We start from the raw sequence: 15,777 nt of genomic DNA on the forward strand, positions 1-15,777 counted from the left end.
GCTTACACAAAATGTGTTTAAGTTTCTTCTACTTCTGACATTTTTGTCCTGTTCTAAGGCCCCTTCTAGCCCTGCCATTTAATATCTTATGTTCTAAATAAAGCTCCTTCAATCTCCAACAATCTGTATTGTATGTTTTAAAGTCTCTTCCAGATCTGCTATTATAGATTCTCCTTGCACTTCTGCCCTTCCTTGTTCTCTTCCTGTTTTCTCATCCCTAATGATGCTCCACTACTCTTCTTTCTCAGCTATAAGCACATGCTAGAAACATGCCTCATACATGTGCTGAAGTACTAAGCAGAAAAAGCTGGTGGATAAATTTCACCTACATGAGTACACATGCTCACACTCCTATATACTTATACATGTACTCAGAAGCATGTGTACATGCACACATACATATATATATACACATGGACCCATGATCTTTCTCCTATGTGCATGCTAGGAGCTGCCATAGGAGAAGATGTTACACGTTTTCACATGCTCCTACTTCTATACTCCTACACATTCTGGTACACCCACCTGTACATCAACACATTCCTGCACACCTGACATCCTCATACACTCACGTAACCTGGCCCAGCACCTACATTCTTTCTGACCCAATGCTCCCCCTGGGAACCAGAACATCCTGATGATGAAATAGTTAAAGACTTAATTAAACCCCAGTCCCCCCCTCCCTGCTGCCTTCTCCATACTCCACCCCCCCATTATCCACCCTGCTGGACTCCATCAATAATGCAGCTTCCAGTTCTGGGGATCCAGCAGGGGGCCCCCAGCCTGAAGCCCCCCCTCCAACCTGACTCCAACCCTCTACCCCACCTCCTTACAGTCCCAAAGAGAAAACAGTTCTCCTCTCATTGGTCACCTTTCTAAACACCCTCTCTGAAACCTAGGTGCCAGTCATAAGCCAAAGGGGCTGGGATGCAACCCTGAGGCTAGGGTAAAGGGAGTGGACAGGAGGGACCAGAAGACTCACGACACTCACTCACTCTCTCTCTCTCTCTCTCTCTCTCTCTCTCTCTCTCTCTCTCTCTCTCTCTCTCTCTCTCTCTCTCTCTCCCTCTCTCTCACACACACACACACACACACACACACACACACACACACACACACACACACATATTCCACACAGAGACAGGGAGATCGAAAGCAGAGAGAGTGAGAGACACAGAGACACAGAGAGAGACAGAGTGAGAAGAGAAGGGGAAAAAAAAAAAGCCAGCAAATCCTCATTCCCCACCGCTCAGTACTGTATTTTTATCTGTGCGTGAACAGTCCTCCTCCACACGTTGCCTGCCTGTCACCGCACCCTCTGAGGGGAAGGGGAGGGGAGAGAAGGGGAGGGGAGAGGGGAAGAAAAGGAGGGAGGCGAGCGGGGGAGCAGAACCCCAGGAGGAGAAGAACAGCTCGGGACCCACAGGCTCCTCCGGTTCCCTGAATAACAGAGGCAAGAGGAGAGTCACCCCCTCCACCTCCCAGTCCTCACCATGGATCCCAAAGACCGAAAGAAGATTCAGTTCTCTGTGCCTGCACCCCCGAGCCAGCTAGACCCTCGCCAGGTGGAGATGGTAAGCATAGGAAGGGGCACCATGGTCGGGGGGTAGTGGATGTCACTGTGGTCAGCTAGAGTTAATTCTACCCCCTTCTGTCTGCCCCAGGAGGCACCCACCTCCCTTCTAACATTCTAGTTGACTTTCTCTTTTGCCTCCCTGGGATACCTGTCTTACCAAATGCCATGCTGGACTCCTGCCTGAGTGGAGGGTGGGACTAGGGGGAAAGGGTGAGGAAGGGGGAGACAGAGGCTCCTGCTACTGAGGGGAACATTAATGTGCGAATTGGGGGAAGGGAAGCAAAGCACTCAAACTTAGCTAGAGAGTTGGTCAACTTTTTCCTGGGGCACCAGTTCCCCCTCCTCTCCCCTAGCTTTTTCAGTGAGGGCTCTAGGCAGCCAGGCAGCCAGGGGTGCTTGGCACTTGTGGGTCAAGCCCATGAATGTATCACCAAGGGAACTTTCCAACCTCCTCTAATCCGCTCCACCACATATGCACTGTCCCCATTCCTCCCCCACAGCAATGCTGCCTTCTATCTCAGAACTGCTGGGCTGAAAGGACATTAGCAAAGCTGTACTCCTTTCCCGAGGGACCCCAACACTGACCCCATTATTCCTATCCCCTGAAGAACCACTTCTTGCTTTCTTCCTTTCCTAATACCTTGCTTCTCTCTTGCTTACCATTAGTTTCTCAGGTTGTCCCAAATCAACTCTTTTGGGGGTGAAGTAAGCTCCCCCAGAATCCTTAAAAGTCCCCTTGTGGGGCTGTGGGAAATAGTTCCCACCCCCACTGTCCTCCCCCTCCCCCCTACAAAAAGAAAACAAGTTGCAGCCCTGACTACAGAACCACCAGATCTCCTGCCTCAGGACCCTTCCCCCAGATAATTTCAAAATAATGTTGTTGAAATGACACTGACCCCACGCCCAACTCTAGAGAAAAATAGCCCAGCATTCTGGAGACTACCCCCTTAGCTTAATGTTCCTCCCAAGGGTCAGTGGGGGTAGATTATGGGAGTAGGGGTGGGGGTAAGGCATAGGGATGTGTGTGTGTGTGTGTGTGTGTGTGTGTGTGTGTGTGTGTGTGTATGGAGGAGTTCTGGTCTCTTTTTGACCAGTCAAGAATGGTAGTTGTATCACCTGCTGCTGAAATATAGTTCATTCTAATGGAGAGCAAAGAAAGTAAGAGTCCCAGCTCTAAAGGAACCATTAAGTGGGTTGAGGGGAGGGAATAAGGACAGTAGTAAGAATAACAGCAGTGCCTTATATTTATGTATCAATTTGCCATCTAAAATGCATTTCCATATACTTGGTTTAATTTTAGAGGGTGGGTGCTGGGGGGATGTCCTTGGAACTAAGCAATATTTTTTTTTGGTAGAAGAAAGAGTGGGGGAAGGGTTAGTAATCTGACAGGGGGGAGATAATTGTTGGATCTTAACTCTCACCTGGTTCTCTTTATGAATTTCCCTGGAGCCCACAGAGGGGACCTAATTAATTGATGCTACCACTTTTGGCTCTCAAGCACTGGGAACAGCTCAGGGGCTAAAACCACTGCCTTCTTGGCATGACATGGGCATCCAGGGGATGCCTTTCCCTTCCAGCTGTGTTTGGGAATCAGGCTCATTCAATAGGGGGGCCCTATTAAGTAGCTCCTGAATAGAGTGAGACCCTCCACAGAAGATTTTCCAAACTTACACAATTGCATAGCAGAGGATTAGACAAGAGAAAGTCCAGAGAGAGGTAGTAGATCCCTTTATGAGGGAGACCCTACAGAAGAACAAGGGCAAACATCTCTTCCATCTGGGAATTGGCATAATGCTAGATGGAGATGCTTCCAGTGCTTGCAGAACCCATCTCTCTACCTCATCTCTGCAGGTGGATTGGATTTCCCCAGGAGTCCTTGAATTGACCTACCAGAGAGCAGTGCCAAGTAGAATATGAGGGCATCTTCCCCTGAATAGCATAGCCCTGGCAACTGAAGCCAGACTCAGATGTGCTTCCCCTCTGACTTCCTCAAAGACACTGAGAAAACATCAGACTTCTCCATGTCTGTGATTTAGATTTGAGGACTGAGGATTCAGAATTGAGGAAGGAGATACCTCTAGAAATGGCCATTTGAATTGACCCTTAGGGAATCCAGGTTCTTGTCTCCTAGTAGTTAAGGGTCAAATCAGTGTCAGCAGCATTCACTCTCCTGCCCCTACTTTTCTTTTTCTAATTTTACAGATCCGCCGCCGAAGACCAACCCCTGCCATGTTGTTCCGAGTTTCAGAGCACTCTTCTCCAGGTGAGGTCCTTCCAGATAAAGATGGGGTTCAGGCACTGATGTTGCCCTGTATCTTAAGTCAATCTTCTAGGTCCCCATCCTCAGGTTACACTGAACCACTACTATCTTCTTTCCCACACCTTCCCATCTTTGGGTTCTGCATGTTTCTCAGTCTCTTCTTGTTCAGTTAGCCCCATCCTCCTGGGGGATGTCTAGGGCTTCTTCAGAAGCCCTAGAAAATATGCTTTTAGCTGGAGGCTAGAGAGTTGGACTAGGTTTAGGAGCTTGGATATGTAAGTTCCTTGTAGTCAACCCTAGCTCACTAATAGGTAGTAGTGGTCCCCAGCTGATTCCCCTAATCACTGTCTTGTGGACTATGGTTTGGGGACAATAACACTGATTTTGGTGTCTGGTTTGTTTGTTTGTTTTTTTTTTTCTTTTGTATTTGTTTTTTTTTTTTTTGGTCTGGTGACAATCTGGTTCCAGAGGAAGAGGCTTCTCCCTATCAGGTAAGAGTTTCCCAGAGAAAATATAAACAGCTGGGGTCACTTATAGATTAATTCAACTAATTTAATTAAAAAACATTTATTAACCATCTACTATGTACAAAGTAATTTATCCTTTTGGGGGTTACCCTATTAGCAGGCAGCTGAATAGTTGACTCAGAAATAAATCTGCATATGAATTTCCCTCTCATTCTCAAATTTTTCACATCTGCCTTTGACCCATAAGTAGACTGAGCTAGAAGGAATCATTTAGTCCAGAAGTTCTTAATCTGCAGTCTACTGCATGGTAGATTTCAGGGAGTCTGTAAAGTTAAAAGGGGGAATTTTACAGCCTGATTATCCCTTTTAAATTTAGCATTTCCCTCAATTTTTAAAAAATCATTATTCCCAGAAGGGGTCTATAAGTTTTAGCAGATTGCCAAAGAGGTACATGACAGAAAAAATTAGTTAAGGACCTCTGATGCACTCCAGAATACTCATTTTTATAAAAGAGGAAATAGGCCCAGAGAATGGAAGTGAGGTTCAGAGCTCCCTTATTTCTCACTCCACTGATCTCACTGTACCTTCTATAGCCTAAACAGGATGTGATCCAGGACACAGGGTGGAGCCTCCAGGGAGCTGGAGGCAGTGCCAATAGGCAGGTACCTTACTGGGTCACTGCTGGCTCTAGGGTACCTCTGACTCTCATTATTAACATCCCCCTCTTCTACAGGCATCTCTAATCAAGGTGGACACCATTACAGGTTAGCATAATCCCCATACATCCCTTGCTATCAGGGACAATTTGCTCAGCTTCCTCCTGACATCTATGGAAGGACCAGGAAAGAAAGACTACTTAGGCTAGATAGGGTGAGCATGGGAAAAGGAGCCAAATGGTTGTGGAAGGAGGAGAGGCCAAGGTAGAACGAGTAGCTTTGCTCTATTAACCCCAAACTTTCCCTCTGGCAGAGATCCTCCGGAGAGGGGCACCACCTCAAGAGCAAGAGACCCAATCCCTGTGCCTATACTCCACCTTCTCTAAAAGGTACTACTTATTCCTCTATTTGTTCCCTTGCCTCTTTTCTGGGCCTGGAGCTAAAAGCAGGGACTTAGGGATGGTAAGTGTCTACTTTGTGCTTATGTGCTAGAGATTTAAAAAAAAAAAAAAAAAAAAAAAAAAAGATACATGTATGGTGTTTGTTACAAAGTATAGACTGAGAAATACAAAGTAATTTCAGACGGGTACACTATGAACTAAAGAAATCAGGAAAGGGCTTCTTGAAGAAATAAAGGATTTCCAAGAGCCAGCCAGGAAGAGGGAAAGCATTGTAGCCAGAGATGGCCTAAGCAAAGGCAAAGGGTGGAACATGAAATACCCTATATTGAACAATGGTGAATAGGACAAATTAGTTGGAACCAAGGATGCTTGAAGGGAGTACTGTAGATTTAAATCAGAAAGATAAGATAGAAACATGTTGATTTTCTCTTTCTTGACTGTACTTATTTGTTACAAGGGAGGGCTCAACTAGGATGTAGAGGTGAATAGAAGTGACGGTGATAGAAAAAAAATGTCAATAAAACATTAAAAGTTAAATTAAACTTAAAAAGAAAGACTGAAATCCAATTGCAAAAGGCTTCAAATGTCAAACAGAAAAGTTGGTATTTTATCCTATCTGTAGCCAGGGAATGATATGGTTAGACTTGTGTTTTAGAAATATCAATCCAGGGTCAGCTAGGTGGCTTAGTGGATAGAGCACTACTCCTGAAATCAGGAGGAGCTTAGTTCAAATCTGGTCTCAGACATTTAACTTTCTAGCTGTGTGACTCTGGACAAGTCACTTAACCCAATTGCCTCAGCCAAAAAAAAAAAGAATATCAATCCAGTGGTCATGTAGAGGATGGATTGGAAGAATGAAAAGGGTATTCAGAAAGGGGTATTCAGAAAGGTCTTTAGTGGAGGCATCTCTGAAATGCGCTGTTTTTCTAAAGTCCCTATCTCTCCTCACATAATTCAATTTTGTAGATTAGTGTAAAAAATTTTAGTTTTTGAACCTAAAAACAAATAAACCAGGTAGCAGAACCTAAAGAAATGTCTATGGTTTTTAAATAATAAAAGTTCATGTTTATATCAAGTCACATAATTTACACTTTTATAGCTTTGCTAAAAAAAAAAAATAAAAGAAAACTAGTTTTTCTTTTTTCTTCTTGCTTTCTCTGAAGGAGAGATAATCCCCACAATACCAGTATCTTTCTTTCCTTTCCCTTTCTTTGTGTTTGCAAAGATCTAAAAAGACTGAATCTATTTCTTTCTATGTTGAACATTTTCCAGTTATGTGCATATGTATGTGTGTATATATATATACATATATATATATATATATATATATATATATATATATATATATATATATATTTTTTTTTTTTTATGGAGGGCGGGGCAAGATATCCCCTAGCCATGATCTCTTGTTCCATATCTTCCCCCTTCTGAGCACTAAGGGATAAATACTCCAAGGCTCTTTCTCCGTTCTCAACTTCTGCCTAAGGCTCTTCCTGAATCCCTCCCTTTCTCTCTCCTCCTCCCTCAGGTCTGTAAAAGTGTAATGAAAGCTCCAGAGGTGGCTTTAACTAGCATAGTATGCCAGCCAAAGTCAACAGGTACATCCAGCTTGGGTATGGAAAAAGGAAGGAGATGGGACTGAAGCCCTTTAATCAGAGTAACTGATTGACCCCCATTCCCAGACTCTTGGGTCACCTCTTTCCTCATCTCCTAGTTCTCCACACTTCCATCAAAAGAAAAGGGACATTAAAGTTTCTCCAGAACAGGAGAGACGATGGGAATGGAACTACAGCAAGGAATGAGAATTAATGTGGGAAAGGGCTGCCTACCCATGAAGTCCTAGGATAAATGTCATGGTATTTTTCCTGTCCAGAAAGAAGGGGGAGGAATCAAATCCCTAGTCCTACTCCCAAAAAACTCAGGGGAGAGGCTCCTAGAGACTGAGGGAAATATATGACTTTAGGAGGGTCTGGAAGGGAACTAAATGATTCAATGGACCTTCTGGTCCAGCCCTACCCCCTTTCTACTTTCTCTTAGGTAAAGGCATCTGACTTGGCTGGGCCTGCAGGGGAGGAGGGGTAAAGGCAGACTTGTTCCTCTCAGTGGGGACTCACGTTGCCCAGGGAATGTTCCACTCCTGGGGTCAGGCGGCCAGGGCATTCCAGGTGTTTCAGGCTGGGGGTCGCAACTGGCAGCAGGGAGGATAGTACAAAAATGAGAATTGGAGAGGGGCTGCCCTGAATTAAAAGGGGGAAGCAGCTATAGAGAGACATGGGAATAAGGACCTATCTGGATATAGGCAAGGGAACAGGAGAAATGGGAGAGGAGACTGAAAGGCAAAGGAAGCCAAGCTTTCAGCATGAGTACAGAGTGTTCGAACCACTCAGGAGCTGCCCCATCCCCCACTCCCCACCACACACACACACACATGCACGCACACACATACACACACCTATTGTTATTACAGACTTTGCTCATACCTCACAAGCTCCGAGATTCTCCTCCCCCATTCATCTCAGAGTCCTAGGGCTGAAATTGGGGTGAGGGAATGCCTCAGCCTCAGCCTCCTCTCTCCTTGGACCCCTTTTATCCTGAGTGTCCCCAATACCATTTCTTCATCTCCAACACAACATACCCCTTTTTTATGGACTCCTGTGATCACCTCAACTCCTAAATTTTCTCATTGCTTCCTCCAGGGACTTTGTTAAGTTGGTCCCTCACCCCTAGGTTCCCTGGGCTACTTTGCTCCTTCCCCAGCTTCTGCTTCCACACTCATACAGTGATGGAGGTCAATTGTCTATAAGCCTTTGTGATTTCTTCTTTGGATAAAAAGGAGAGAAAAACAGCGTGAAGAATATACACATTGCTAAATGCTTTGAGATCCTGGGTTGTTGGATCAGATAAGGTATTAATATACTACTAGCAATTTGCAAATCTCCAAAAGCCATATGTTTGTTGTAGATTTTTATCAATTTTTTTTTTTTTCACTATTTATCCTCTTAGTCAGGGACTGAGGTCCCCTGAAAAGGGAGAGATAACAAATCGGAGGATACTGGAGAGAGGTAACCTGGAGGTAGGAAGACATTGGTGGGACAAGAATGGGGGCTGGGAGGAGACCATGGTAGAGGGGAAGGTCTGAAGGAGACAGGGAAAGAAAGAGGAAAGGGCAAAGAGGATATTTAGAAGAGGACAGAAATTGGAAGGAAAGTGGTTGTAATCTCTCTCTTGGATCCTTCAGAGGCTCAAGGAGACTCAGGACATAGAGTCCTCAGGTTTTAAGGGTTGCTGCAGGCTTCTGGAGCAAGGGATCAAGGACAAGGGTGGAGGGATTTATGATGTTTTTATTGCGTCTCTAACTTTCAGAAAGTCAGGCAGGCTGTAGTGAAGGCCTGGGTCTCCTGGGGTGTGGAGGGAAGGGGGTGGAGGGGCCATTGGGGGCGGGACCAGTGGGCAGACAATGGACGCACTGTTGCCATCCAGGGAGCTGGCAGAAACCAGGACTGCTCTGCTCCCAGGCTCAGCAGGCAAGATTTCCAGCCAGGATAGGCCCCCCTGGGCTTCCCTGCTTTGGCACTGTGCCAACCTGGGGATCAGGAAGGAGAGAGGGTGTGCCCAAGCAGTGGGGGTTGGAAGTAGAAGGCAGGAAGCTGGACCTGGCCCACAGAAAAAATACCTGAGCTGTAGTCTCCCAAAAGAAAGCTCCTTCATTTACATCTTGCCCTGAATTTTCTTTCCTTGGTGTTCATTTAATGTCAAAATTAAATGCTCAGAAATCATTCTAGACTTTACCTTCTCTCCTTCTTCTCCTCCCCATTCCCCAGTATTTTCTAGCCTTGCTCCTCCCCTGGTGTCTCCTTAGCTCTTACCTCATTCTCCTAGCCCTTTCATCTTCCTCCCTGTCCTTAAAGTTTCTGCCCCTCATTTCCCCACTTCTGTCTCCAAGTAGTCCAAGCTGGAGTAGCTTCTAGTTGGGCTCATCTCTGGGTGTAGATCTGGCTTGGATAAGGTGGAACCATGCCTGTGCTGTCCCTGTTGGGGAGGTCTGTGCCCAGCCTGCTGTTTGTCAGCTGTATCCAATGGAGGCCTGTAATGACTTCTGCTTTCTAGGTCAATGCAGAGGGAGCTGGGAAGGAGGGGATGTGGGTCAAGCCAGTGGGGGCTGGGTTGGGAACTTACTGGGTCCCTAGACGCTGTCTACCTCAATACAACGTGGTATTACCCTCCTTACATGACTGTGAGTGCCCTATGGTGCTTGGAGGAAACAACCGATACTTACCAGGAGTAACTGGACTGGTATCCAGCTGGACTAGTATCTAGAGTAATCAATGATAGAGAGATGGTATTAGAAGTACCCATCAGAATGGGTGGGATGCTCACTCCCAAAGCCAACTGGAAACATTCCCAGCACGATAGACTATAGGGGAAATAGCAGACTTTTGAGAGATCCTGGATTCAAATTCTGCCTTAAGACATTACCTACATGATGTTGGGCAAGTCATTTAATTTCTCTTGGCCTTAGTTCCCTTATCTGGAAAAATGAGGGGGTTGAACTAAATGGCTTCTAAGGTCATTTCCAACTCTACATCTATGATCATATGGTTAGAGGACACAGTGTCCAGGGGCTCAAACCATTACTGATCTCTTTTGCCAGAAAAAAAAAAAAATGGTGATTCTTGACCACACATGCCTGACCTGGCAATACGAATAGTGAGAGTTTCTGTAACACTGGCATATTGCCCTTTGGAGAAAAACCTTTTGCCCAGGTATATCTTTGGGGATGAGGGGGGTCAGCTGGGCGTTTCCTCTCTGCTTACTGTCAGTCTGGCGCTAAAACATGGCCCACTCTCCAGCTGAATCACAGACCATATTGGCTGCTGGCTTCCTGGCCAGAGAACATTGACTCAGATACTCTGCCCACTTGGTCTTGCCCGGGCTCTGGCGCCTGGCACAAGGTATTTAGGGGAGAGCTTTCTTTTTGCCAGGATCCTGGAGGCCAGAAACTCTACCTTAGAGCTAACCAAGGGCACAGCTGGTGCCAACCAGGCCTCATCCATCAGGCTCTGCCATGCTCTTTTCAATTTGACTGCTGAAAGCTGCCCTGACCCTTTTCATGTAAGAGGCACAAGGAAAATGGGTGGTATTTTCTTTGTCACAAATAGGAATGTCACAGTTTCCCACAACCCTAATTCAGAGGCAAATTCCTTCGTTCATCCTCCCATCTGGTCTTAAGTGACCACATGGGCATGGATAACCCTGATGCCCTCTCTGTGCCAGCTGTCCAGCGTATTGCTGAATCACACCTGCAGTCCATCAGCAACCTGAGCGAGAATCAGCCTTCTGATGAAGAAGAAGAAGAAGGTGAGCAGGGAAGCCGAGGATGTCCGGGAGAGGAGGAGGAAGAAGAAGAGGAGGAGGAAGAAGAGGAGGAAGATGATTCTAGCCAGGCAGAAGTTATCAAGGGCAGAAAGGAGCCTGGTGAGTTAGAAGGGTTGGGCCCCTGAACAGCTCCTTTCTGGCTCATAGTTTCTCTCATACTTATGAATTGTTTCAAAACTAAGGATAGCCTTACTATGGGCTATATTTCAGATCTAGGCTCTGAAATAGAGATACCCAGCTCTAATTCCAATTCAGTTCATCTAGAAGGTCTTCTCTAATATATTTCCTGGTTTTAAGTGTTATAGTCTCCTCTAAGACTGGGACAAAAAGAATAATCTGTCACATAGAGGTTTAAGTTAGAATTAGGTCTTCCCTGCAAGTAAAAGTAGGAGGCACAGGACTGAGGATGCTGGAGAGGTCCCTTCCTGGAAAGCCTCTTCCCACAGGGGATGGATGCAGGTCAGTCTAGAAGCAAAGGACAGAATGAGATGAGATCTCAAGCTTCCCATAGTTCTGGGCTGTCCTCCTAGGTCTTTCCTCTCAGCACCCCAAACTCAAAGGTGACCTAAGAAGCTAAAATCACTGTCTTGTGGCGAGGGGAATAATGCCCTCTAGTGTCTGGATGGAGAATTGAAATATCTGATCCCCAACCACTTCCTCTGCTATGTTTAGGAATCAATCAAATATTAAGTGCCTATTATGTACCACTGTGCTAGATGCAAATGCTGGAGGGACAAGTATAAAGAATGAAACAATACATACTCACAAGGACTTTATAAGAAAGGGATGCTAAGAGACAGAGACAGATGCTAAGGAGGTGTGGGAGACAGCCAGTATGAAGGCAGAAAACCCTAAGCATAGTATATAGTCTGTCAACAATGGAAGTGTGATTAGAGATTATTTAATCCAATCCCTAACTCGAAAGAGGTGAAAACTAAAGGCCTAAAAAGTGACAAGGCCATAGGGAATCACAGGTAGATGTTTGTGTTTATCTAGACATGACTTTTGGTATAAGGAGATCCCACAGAAAGGTTCCCAGACAAGAAAAATGTCACAGAAGGGTGCCCAGAGAAACCCCATAGAGGAATTCTTAGATCTGGATAGATTCCCCTAGAGAGGAGCTCCCAGATGTAGAGACCCTTCCCAACCCATAAGAACCACTCAAGGGGGTACCCTAGACCCAGAAAAAGACCCCATGGAAAAGTCTTCTGAGTCCAGAGAAACACCTCAGAAGGAGCTCTTGGCCCCACAGATGAATCCTGAACTGTAGTGTGCCTTATACAGAAAGTTTCTTAGAACAGTAGTGTTATTCATCCTTTTGATTTCTTGCCATGTTCATAGTATCTAACCTCTATCCTTTCTGCTGAATTTTAAGTATTATTCTCAGAGGGTCTGCAAACAGAAAAGTAGTATTAATAACCAACATTTATACAACACTTTAAAGTTTACATTCCCATTTGAGCATGGGAATGAAGAAGTACTAATAATGTCCTGCCCCCAGATAAGAAGATAAATACTTAATTCTCTATCTCTTCTTCTTAGGAGAGGGGTGAGTGGGAAAGACTGTGTTAGAATCTTTTATTCTGCAAGCCAACTATTGTCCAAACTCTTACTCCCTAATCAATTGCTTGCTTGCATTCATTTGGGGGGGGGAGAGAGAGAGAGAGAGACAGAGAGAGAGAGAGAGAGAGAGAGAGAGAGAGAGAGAGAGAGAGAGAGAGAGAGAGAGACAGAGACAGAGAGAGAGAGACAGAGACAGAGACAGAGACAGAGACAGAGAGAGACAGAGACAGAGAGAGACATAGAGAGAGACAGAGACAGAGAGAGAGAGAGAGAGAGAGACAGAGAATGAGTGCTGTGTATCCTTTTAAATAGGCAGAACTAGAAGGAAATGAATTGTTTGTTTAGAGGGGTCCCTGTTCTCTCTTCCCTACTCCCAAAGACAACAGTGAAAAAGGAATATGGGATAGAAAGGAAAGTCTGCCTTTAATCAGAGAAAGTTAGGGGATAAATAAGAGGACCAATTTATCAAGAAACAAAACACTAAACTGGACCAGCAGAGACAGACAAAAGAGAAGGAGACAAAAGGAGACAGAAAATTAAGGCACATATTTACCATATATCCATACTCTGAGGAAGCAGAATGGGCTGGAGAAAGATGCAGAGAGAAGATCAAATGGATAAATAGAGCTTCTAGCCTCTCTCTTTTTTTTCATTCTCCCACCTCAAATCTAATAGCTGTGCAGCTGACTTCTTGTGGCCAGGGCCTGGAGGGGCCTTGGGAGCGGCCACCCCCACTGGATGAGCCCCAGAAGGATGGAACTTCTGAAGGAAAGGAAGAGAAAGAAGAGGCTGTGCAGAATGGTGAGAGACAAGAGGGCATTGGAGGAGGTAGGAAAGAAGTGAAGCTCACAGGAAAAAGGGCCTGTCCAGGCTTGAGACTGGGGGACAAAGATTGATTGAGGAGCTGGATGGGGATGGAGGGCCAGGTGACCCTGAGTAGGCTCAGACAGAGGGCTGCATACTGAGTTAATTCATACTTATCTTGCAGAACCTGGTGAGGGAACCCAGCCTCCTGGTCCTCCTGTTCCTGGCACATAGACACCCCTGAATGCTGTTTCCTCCTTCTACCAACAACCCTTGACCCCAAAGAGGGAGGAAGATGGGGGAACAACACTGTTTCCCACTCCCTACCCCCTACCTCTCACCTGCCAAGGCTGCAGCTTCTGATACCTAGAAGATTGAGGCTAGTCTATGTGTTTGCTTGTTTGCCTGTCCCTTTGCTGATGCCCAGGGCCCCCAGACATTACCTGATGCCCACCCTTACCATCCATATTATTCCCTGATTTTCCCTTCCCTGAGGAGGTGAGGTTGGGTTAGTTTTGAGTCCCATTCCTGTCTTGGCCCATCCCTCATGCTGGAGATTCCAAGGCACTGGATTCAGTAATTGAACCTCCCCCCATTTCTATTTCTTGAAGCCCCCTTCTTCTTAGGCATAGGAGACCCACAGGGCAGGACCCTAAGCCCAGAGTTGGAGGGAGAAGCATGGAGAGATGAGAACTCCCCCATTCCTCTGGCTTCAGGAACTCTTTTCTTTTGAAGCATCTCTTGTAGCTCTTTTTCCCTTATTGAGCTTTGCCTAGGGCACAGGTTTCAAGTGCCCCTCCTACTTTTTGGAAATTGCTTCCATTCTTACCACTTCTGATGGGGAGCCTAGATGCCTGAGTCCTGGGAGCTCTTCCCCTTACCCTGAGATGGTCTGGGGGGGATTGTGTTTGTTTTGTTTTGCTTTGATGCCAGGAATGCAACCTAGCCTATATGTGTGGGAATATGTATTTGTTCTGGGTGGGGGTGGGATAAAGTTCCCCCACCCTCAATCTGCCCTGTTGCCCATGTACCCTTTTCCCTATCTCTGTCAATGGGCCTGCTCCCCATCCTTGCTGGAATAAAGCTTTGTAAATAACTCTGCTCACATACTTTGTTTGGGAATAGATGAAATTAGGTTATGGGGGGAATAGAGGAAGACAAGTAGGGGAAGAGATGGGTTTAAGACATTGACAGATGGGAAACTAGACTTTAGGAATGAAAAATAACTTCCTTAGTAGCTCATGAGCATGAAGCTGACTTAAGTGTCAGGACTAGAACATAGGCTACCCTCCTTCCAATTCAAAATTTATTTTGGGGAGATTGTAATGAGAATTCCTATTACAAAGGTAAGAGATATAGGAACTGCTGGGAGGGAAATTAGAACTCTCTATTTCCTGTCTTCCCTCCCAAAGACCAAACAGAGATTGGAAAATCTGGGTAGAAGAGTTCTCCTGGGTCAGTCTCAGGTTTCCACAGCCTTAGGCAAAAACATTAGAAGGAAAATTTTCTCTTTATACACAGCAATGTGCTATGGAGACACTTTTCTCACAGTGTTCTGGCTAGGCTGTTAAAAACACATTTGGGGGGAGTAGAAGGAGGCAGAAGCTTCCAATCCCATCCAGGCTAGAAGTACAGCTGTCTTTCCAGACCTATCCTAACTACTGGTCAGGTAAGGAATCCTGAGCCATTGTTTCTGTCCTGGGTCAATTCATATCTCCTTAGGTAGACGTCACCTTCTTCCATACTGGACTTGGTACAGTCAAACAAGCAGTTTTTAACACACTGAAGCTCAGGACTCCTGAGCTCAAGCAATTCACCAACCTTAGCTGCTGGATAGCGGGTATTACAGGTCTGTGTGAGCCAATACGTGCACTTAAAAAAAAGTCACCTGTATGTGCAGAGATACCTCAACATCGCCGCCTGCTCTTTCCTCTGCAGAAAGTCTAAGGTCATGAATCCTTCATTTCCGCCTTGAATATCCTGCTTTCGATCATTCTTTCCCTAGACCTGTGGGTACCATTTGATACTATGTTGCTGTTCAATCGTGACTGACTCTTTGTAACTCCTTGGACTATACATACTAACACTGTCTGAGAGGTTTGGATTTTTTATGGGGGGAGGGGCAAAGATAGTGGAATGGTTTGTCATTTCTTAATAAGGTCACGCGGTGATTAAGTATCTGAGACCAGATTGGATCCACCACGCCCCTGCTAGAATAATGCTTGTTTTTTATAAAAAGCGCTCAGGCCGGCGCTCTTTGAAAAATCTGCACGGGCTCCCCGGGGCCTCCAGAGTGAAGTCTGGCTCCTCTGCGTTCCAAGCATTCACAATCAGGCCTATCTCCGATTTTGTTGGAGTTCACATCCCGCTCTCCCTGACCCCACTTGGGGTTTGGGGGGACAAAGATCCTAGAGCATTTACCATTTCCTTCTTTGGCTCATTTTACAACCGAACTGAGGCGGACCGGCAGCATTACTGACTTTTCCCCTTGGCTGCAGGAGCACCCGTCAGCAACTACTGGGAGCGCGCGTTTGGGGTTATTAATTGATTCGGGCGGGGAGTAACGGGCAGTCCGGGGCCGAGTGGGTGTAGCGGGGATGGAAACAAGCCCCAGGATTGGCTATTTACTGGAGGGTGGGACACGGCCCATCTTCCCTCTTCCTGATTGGTTAAT

At 45.8% G+C, this 15,777-nt stretch overlaps 1 protein-coding gene across 1 annotated transcript; it reads left to right on the forward strand.

The window, feature by feature from the left end:
* The first annotated feature begins 1,129 nt into the window (after positions 1-1,129).
* PPP1R1B (protein phosphatase 1 regulatory inhibitor subunit 1B) lies at positions 1,130-14,199 on the forward strand. Its single transcript, XM_074261387.1, has 7 exons — positions 1,130-1,574; positions 3,779-3,839; positions 4,305-4,327; positions 5,273-5,348; positions 10,635-10,835; positions 12,975-13,100; positions 13,288-14,199. The coding sequence occupies exons 1-7, from the start codon at positions 1,494-1,496 to the stop codon at positions 13,335-13,337; spliced, it is 618 nt and encodes a 205-aa protein (XP_074117488.1). The 5' UTR covers positions 1,130-1,493; the 3' UTR covers positions 13,338-14,199.
* Positions 14,200-15,777: the final 1,578 nt, after the last annotated feature.

The sequence above is a fragment of the Sminthopsis crassicaudata genome, chromosome 4 (genome assembly GCF_048593235.1).
Source record: "Sminthopsis crassicaudata isolate SCR6 chromosome 4, ASM4859323v1, whole genome shotgun sequence".
Classification (NCBI taxonomy): Eukaryota; Metazoa; Chordata; class Mammalia; order Dasyuromorphia; family Dasyuridae; genus Sminthopsis; species Sminthopsis crassicaudata.

Bases quoted from the DNA above. Each gene is read 5' to 3' on its own strand.
- PPP1R1B (XM_074261387.1), top strand. From the start codon at position 1,494: ATGGATCCCAAAGACCGAAAGAAGATTCAGTTCTCTGTGCCTGCACCC. The intron at 5,349-10,634 runs GTACTACTTATT...TCTCTGTGCCAG, and splicing joins TACTCCACCTTCTCTAAAAG to CTGTCCAGCGTATTGCTGAA. The intron at 10,836-12,974 runs GTGAGTTAGAAG...CAAATCTAATAG, and splicing joins CAAGGGCAGAAAGGAGCCTG to CTGTGCAGCTGACTTCTTGT.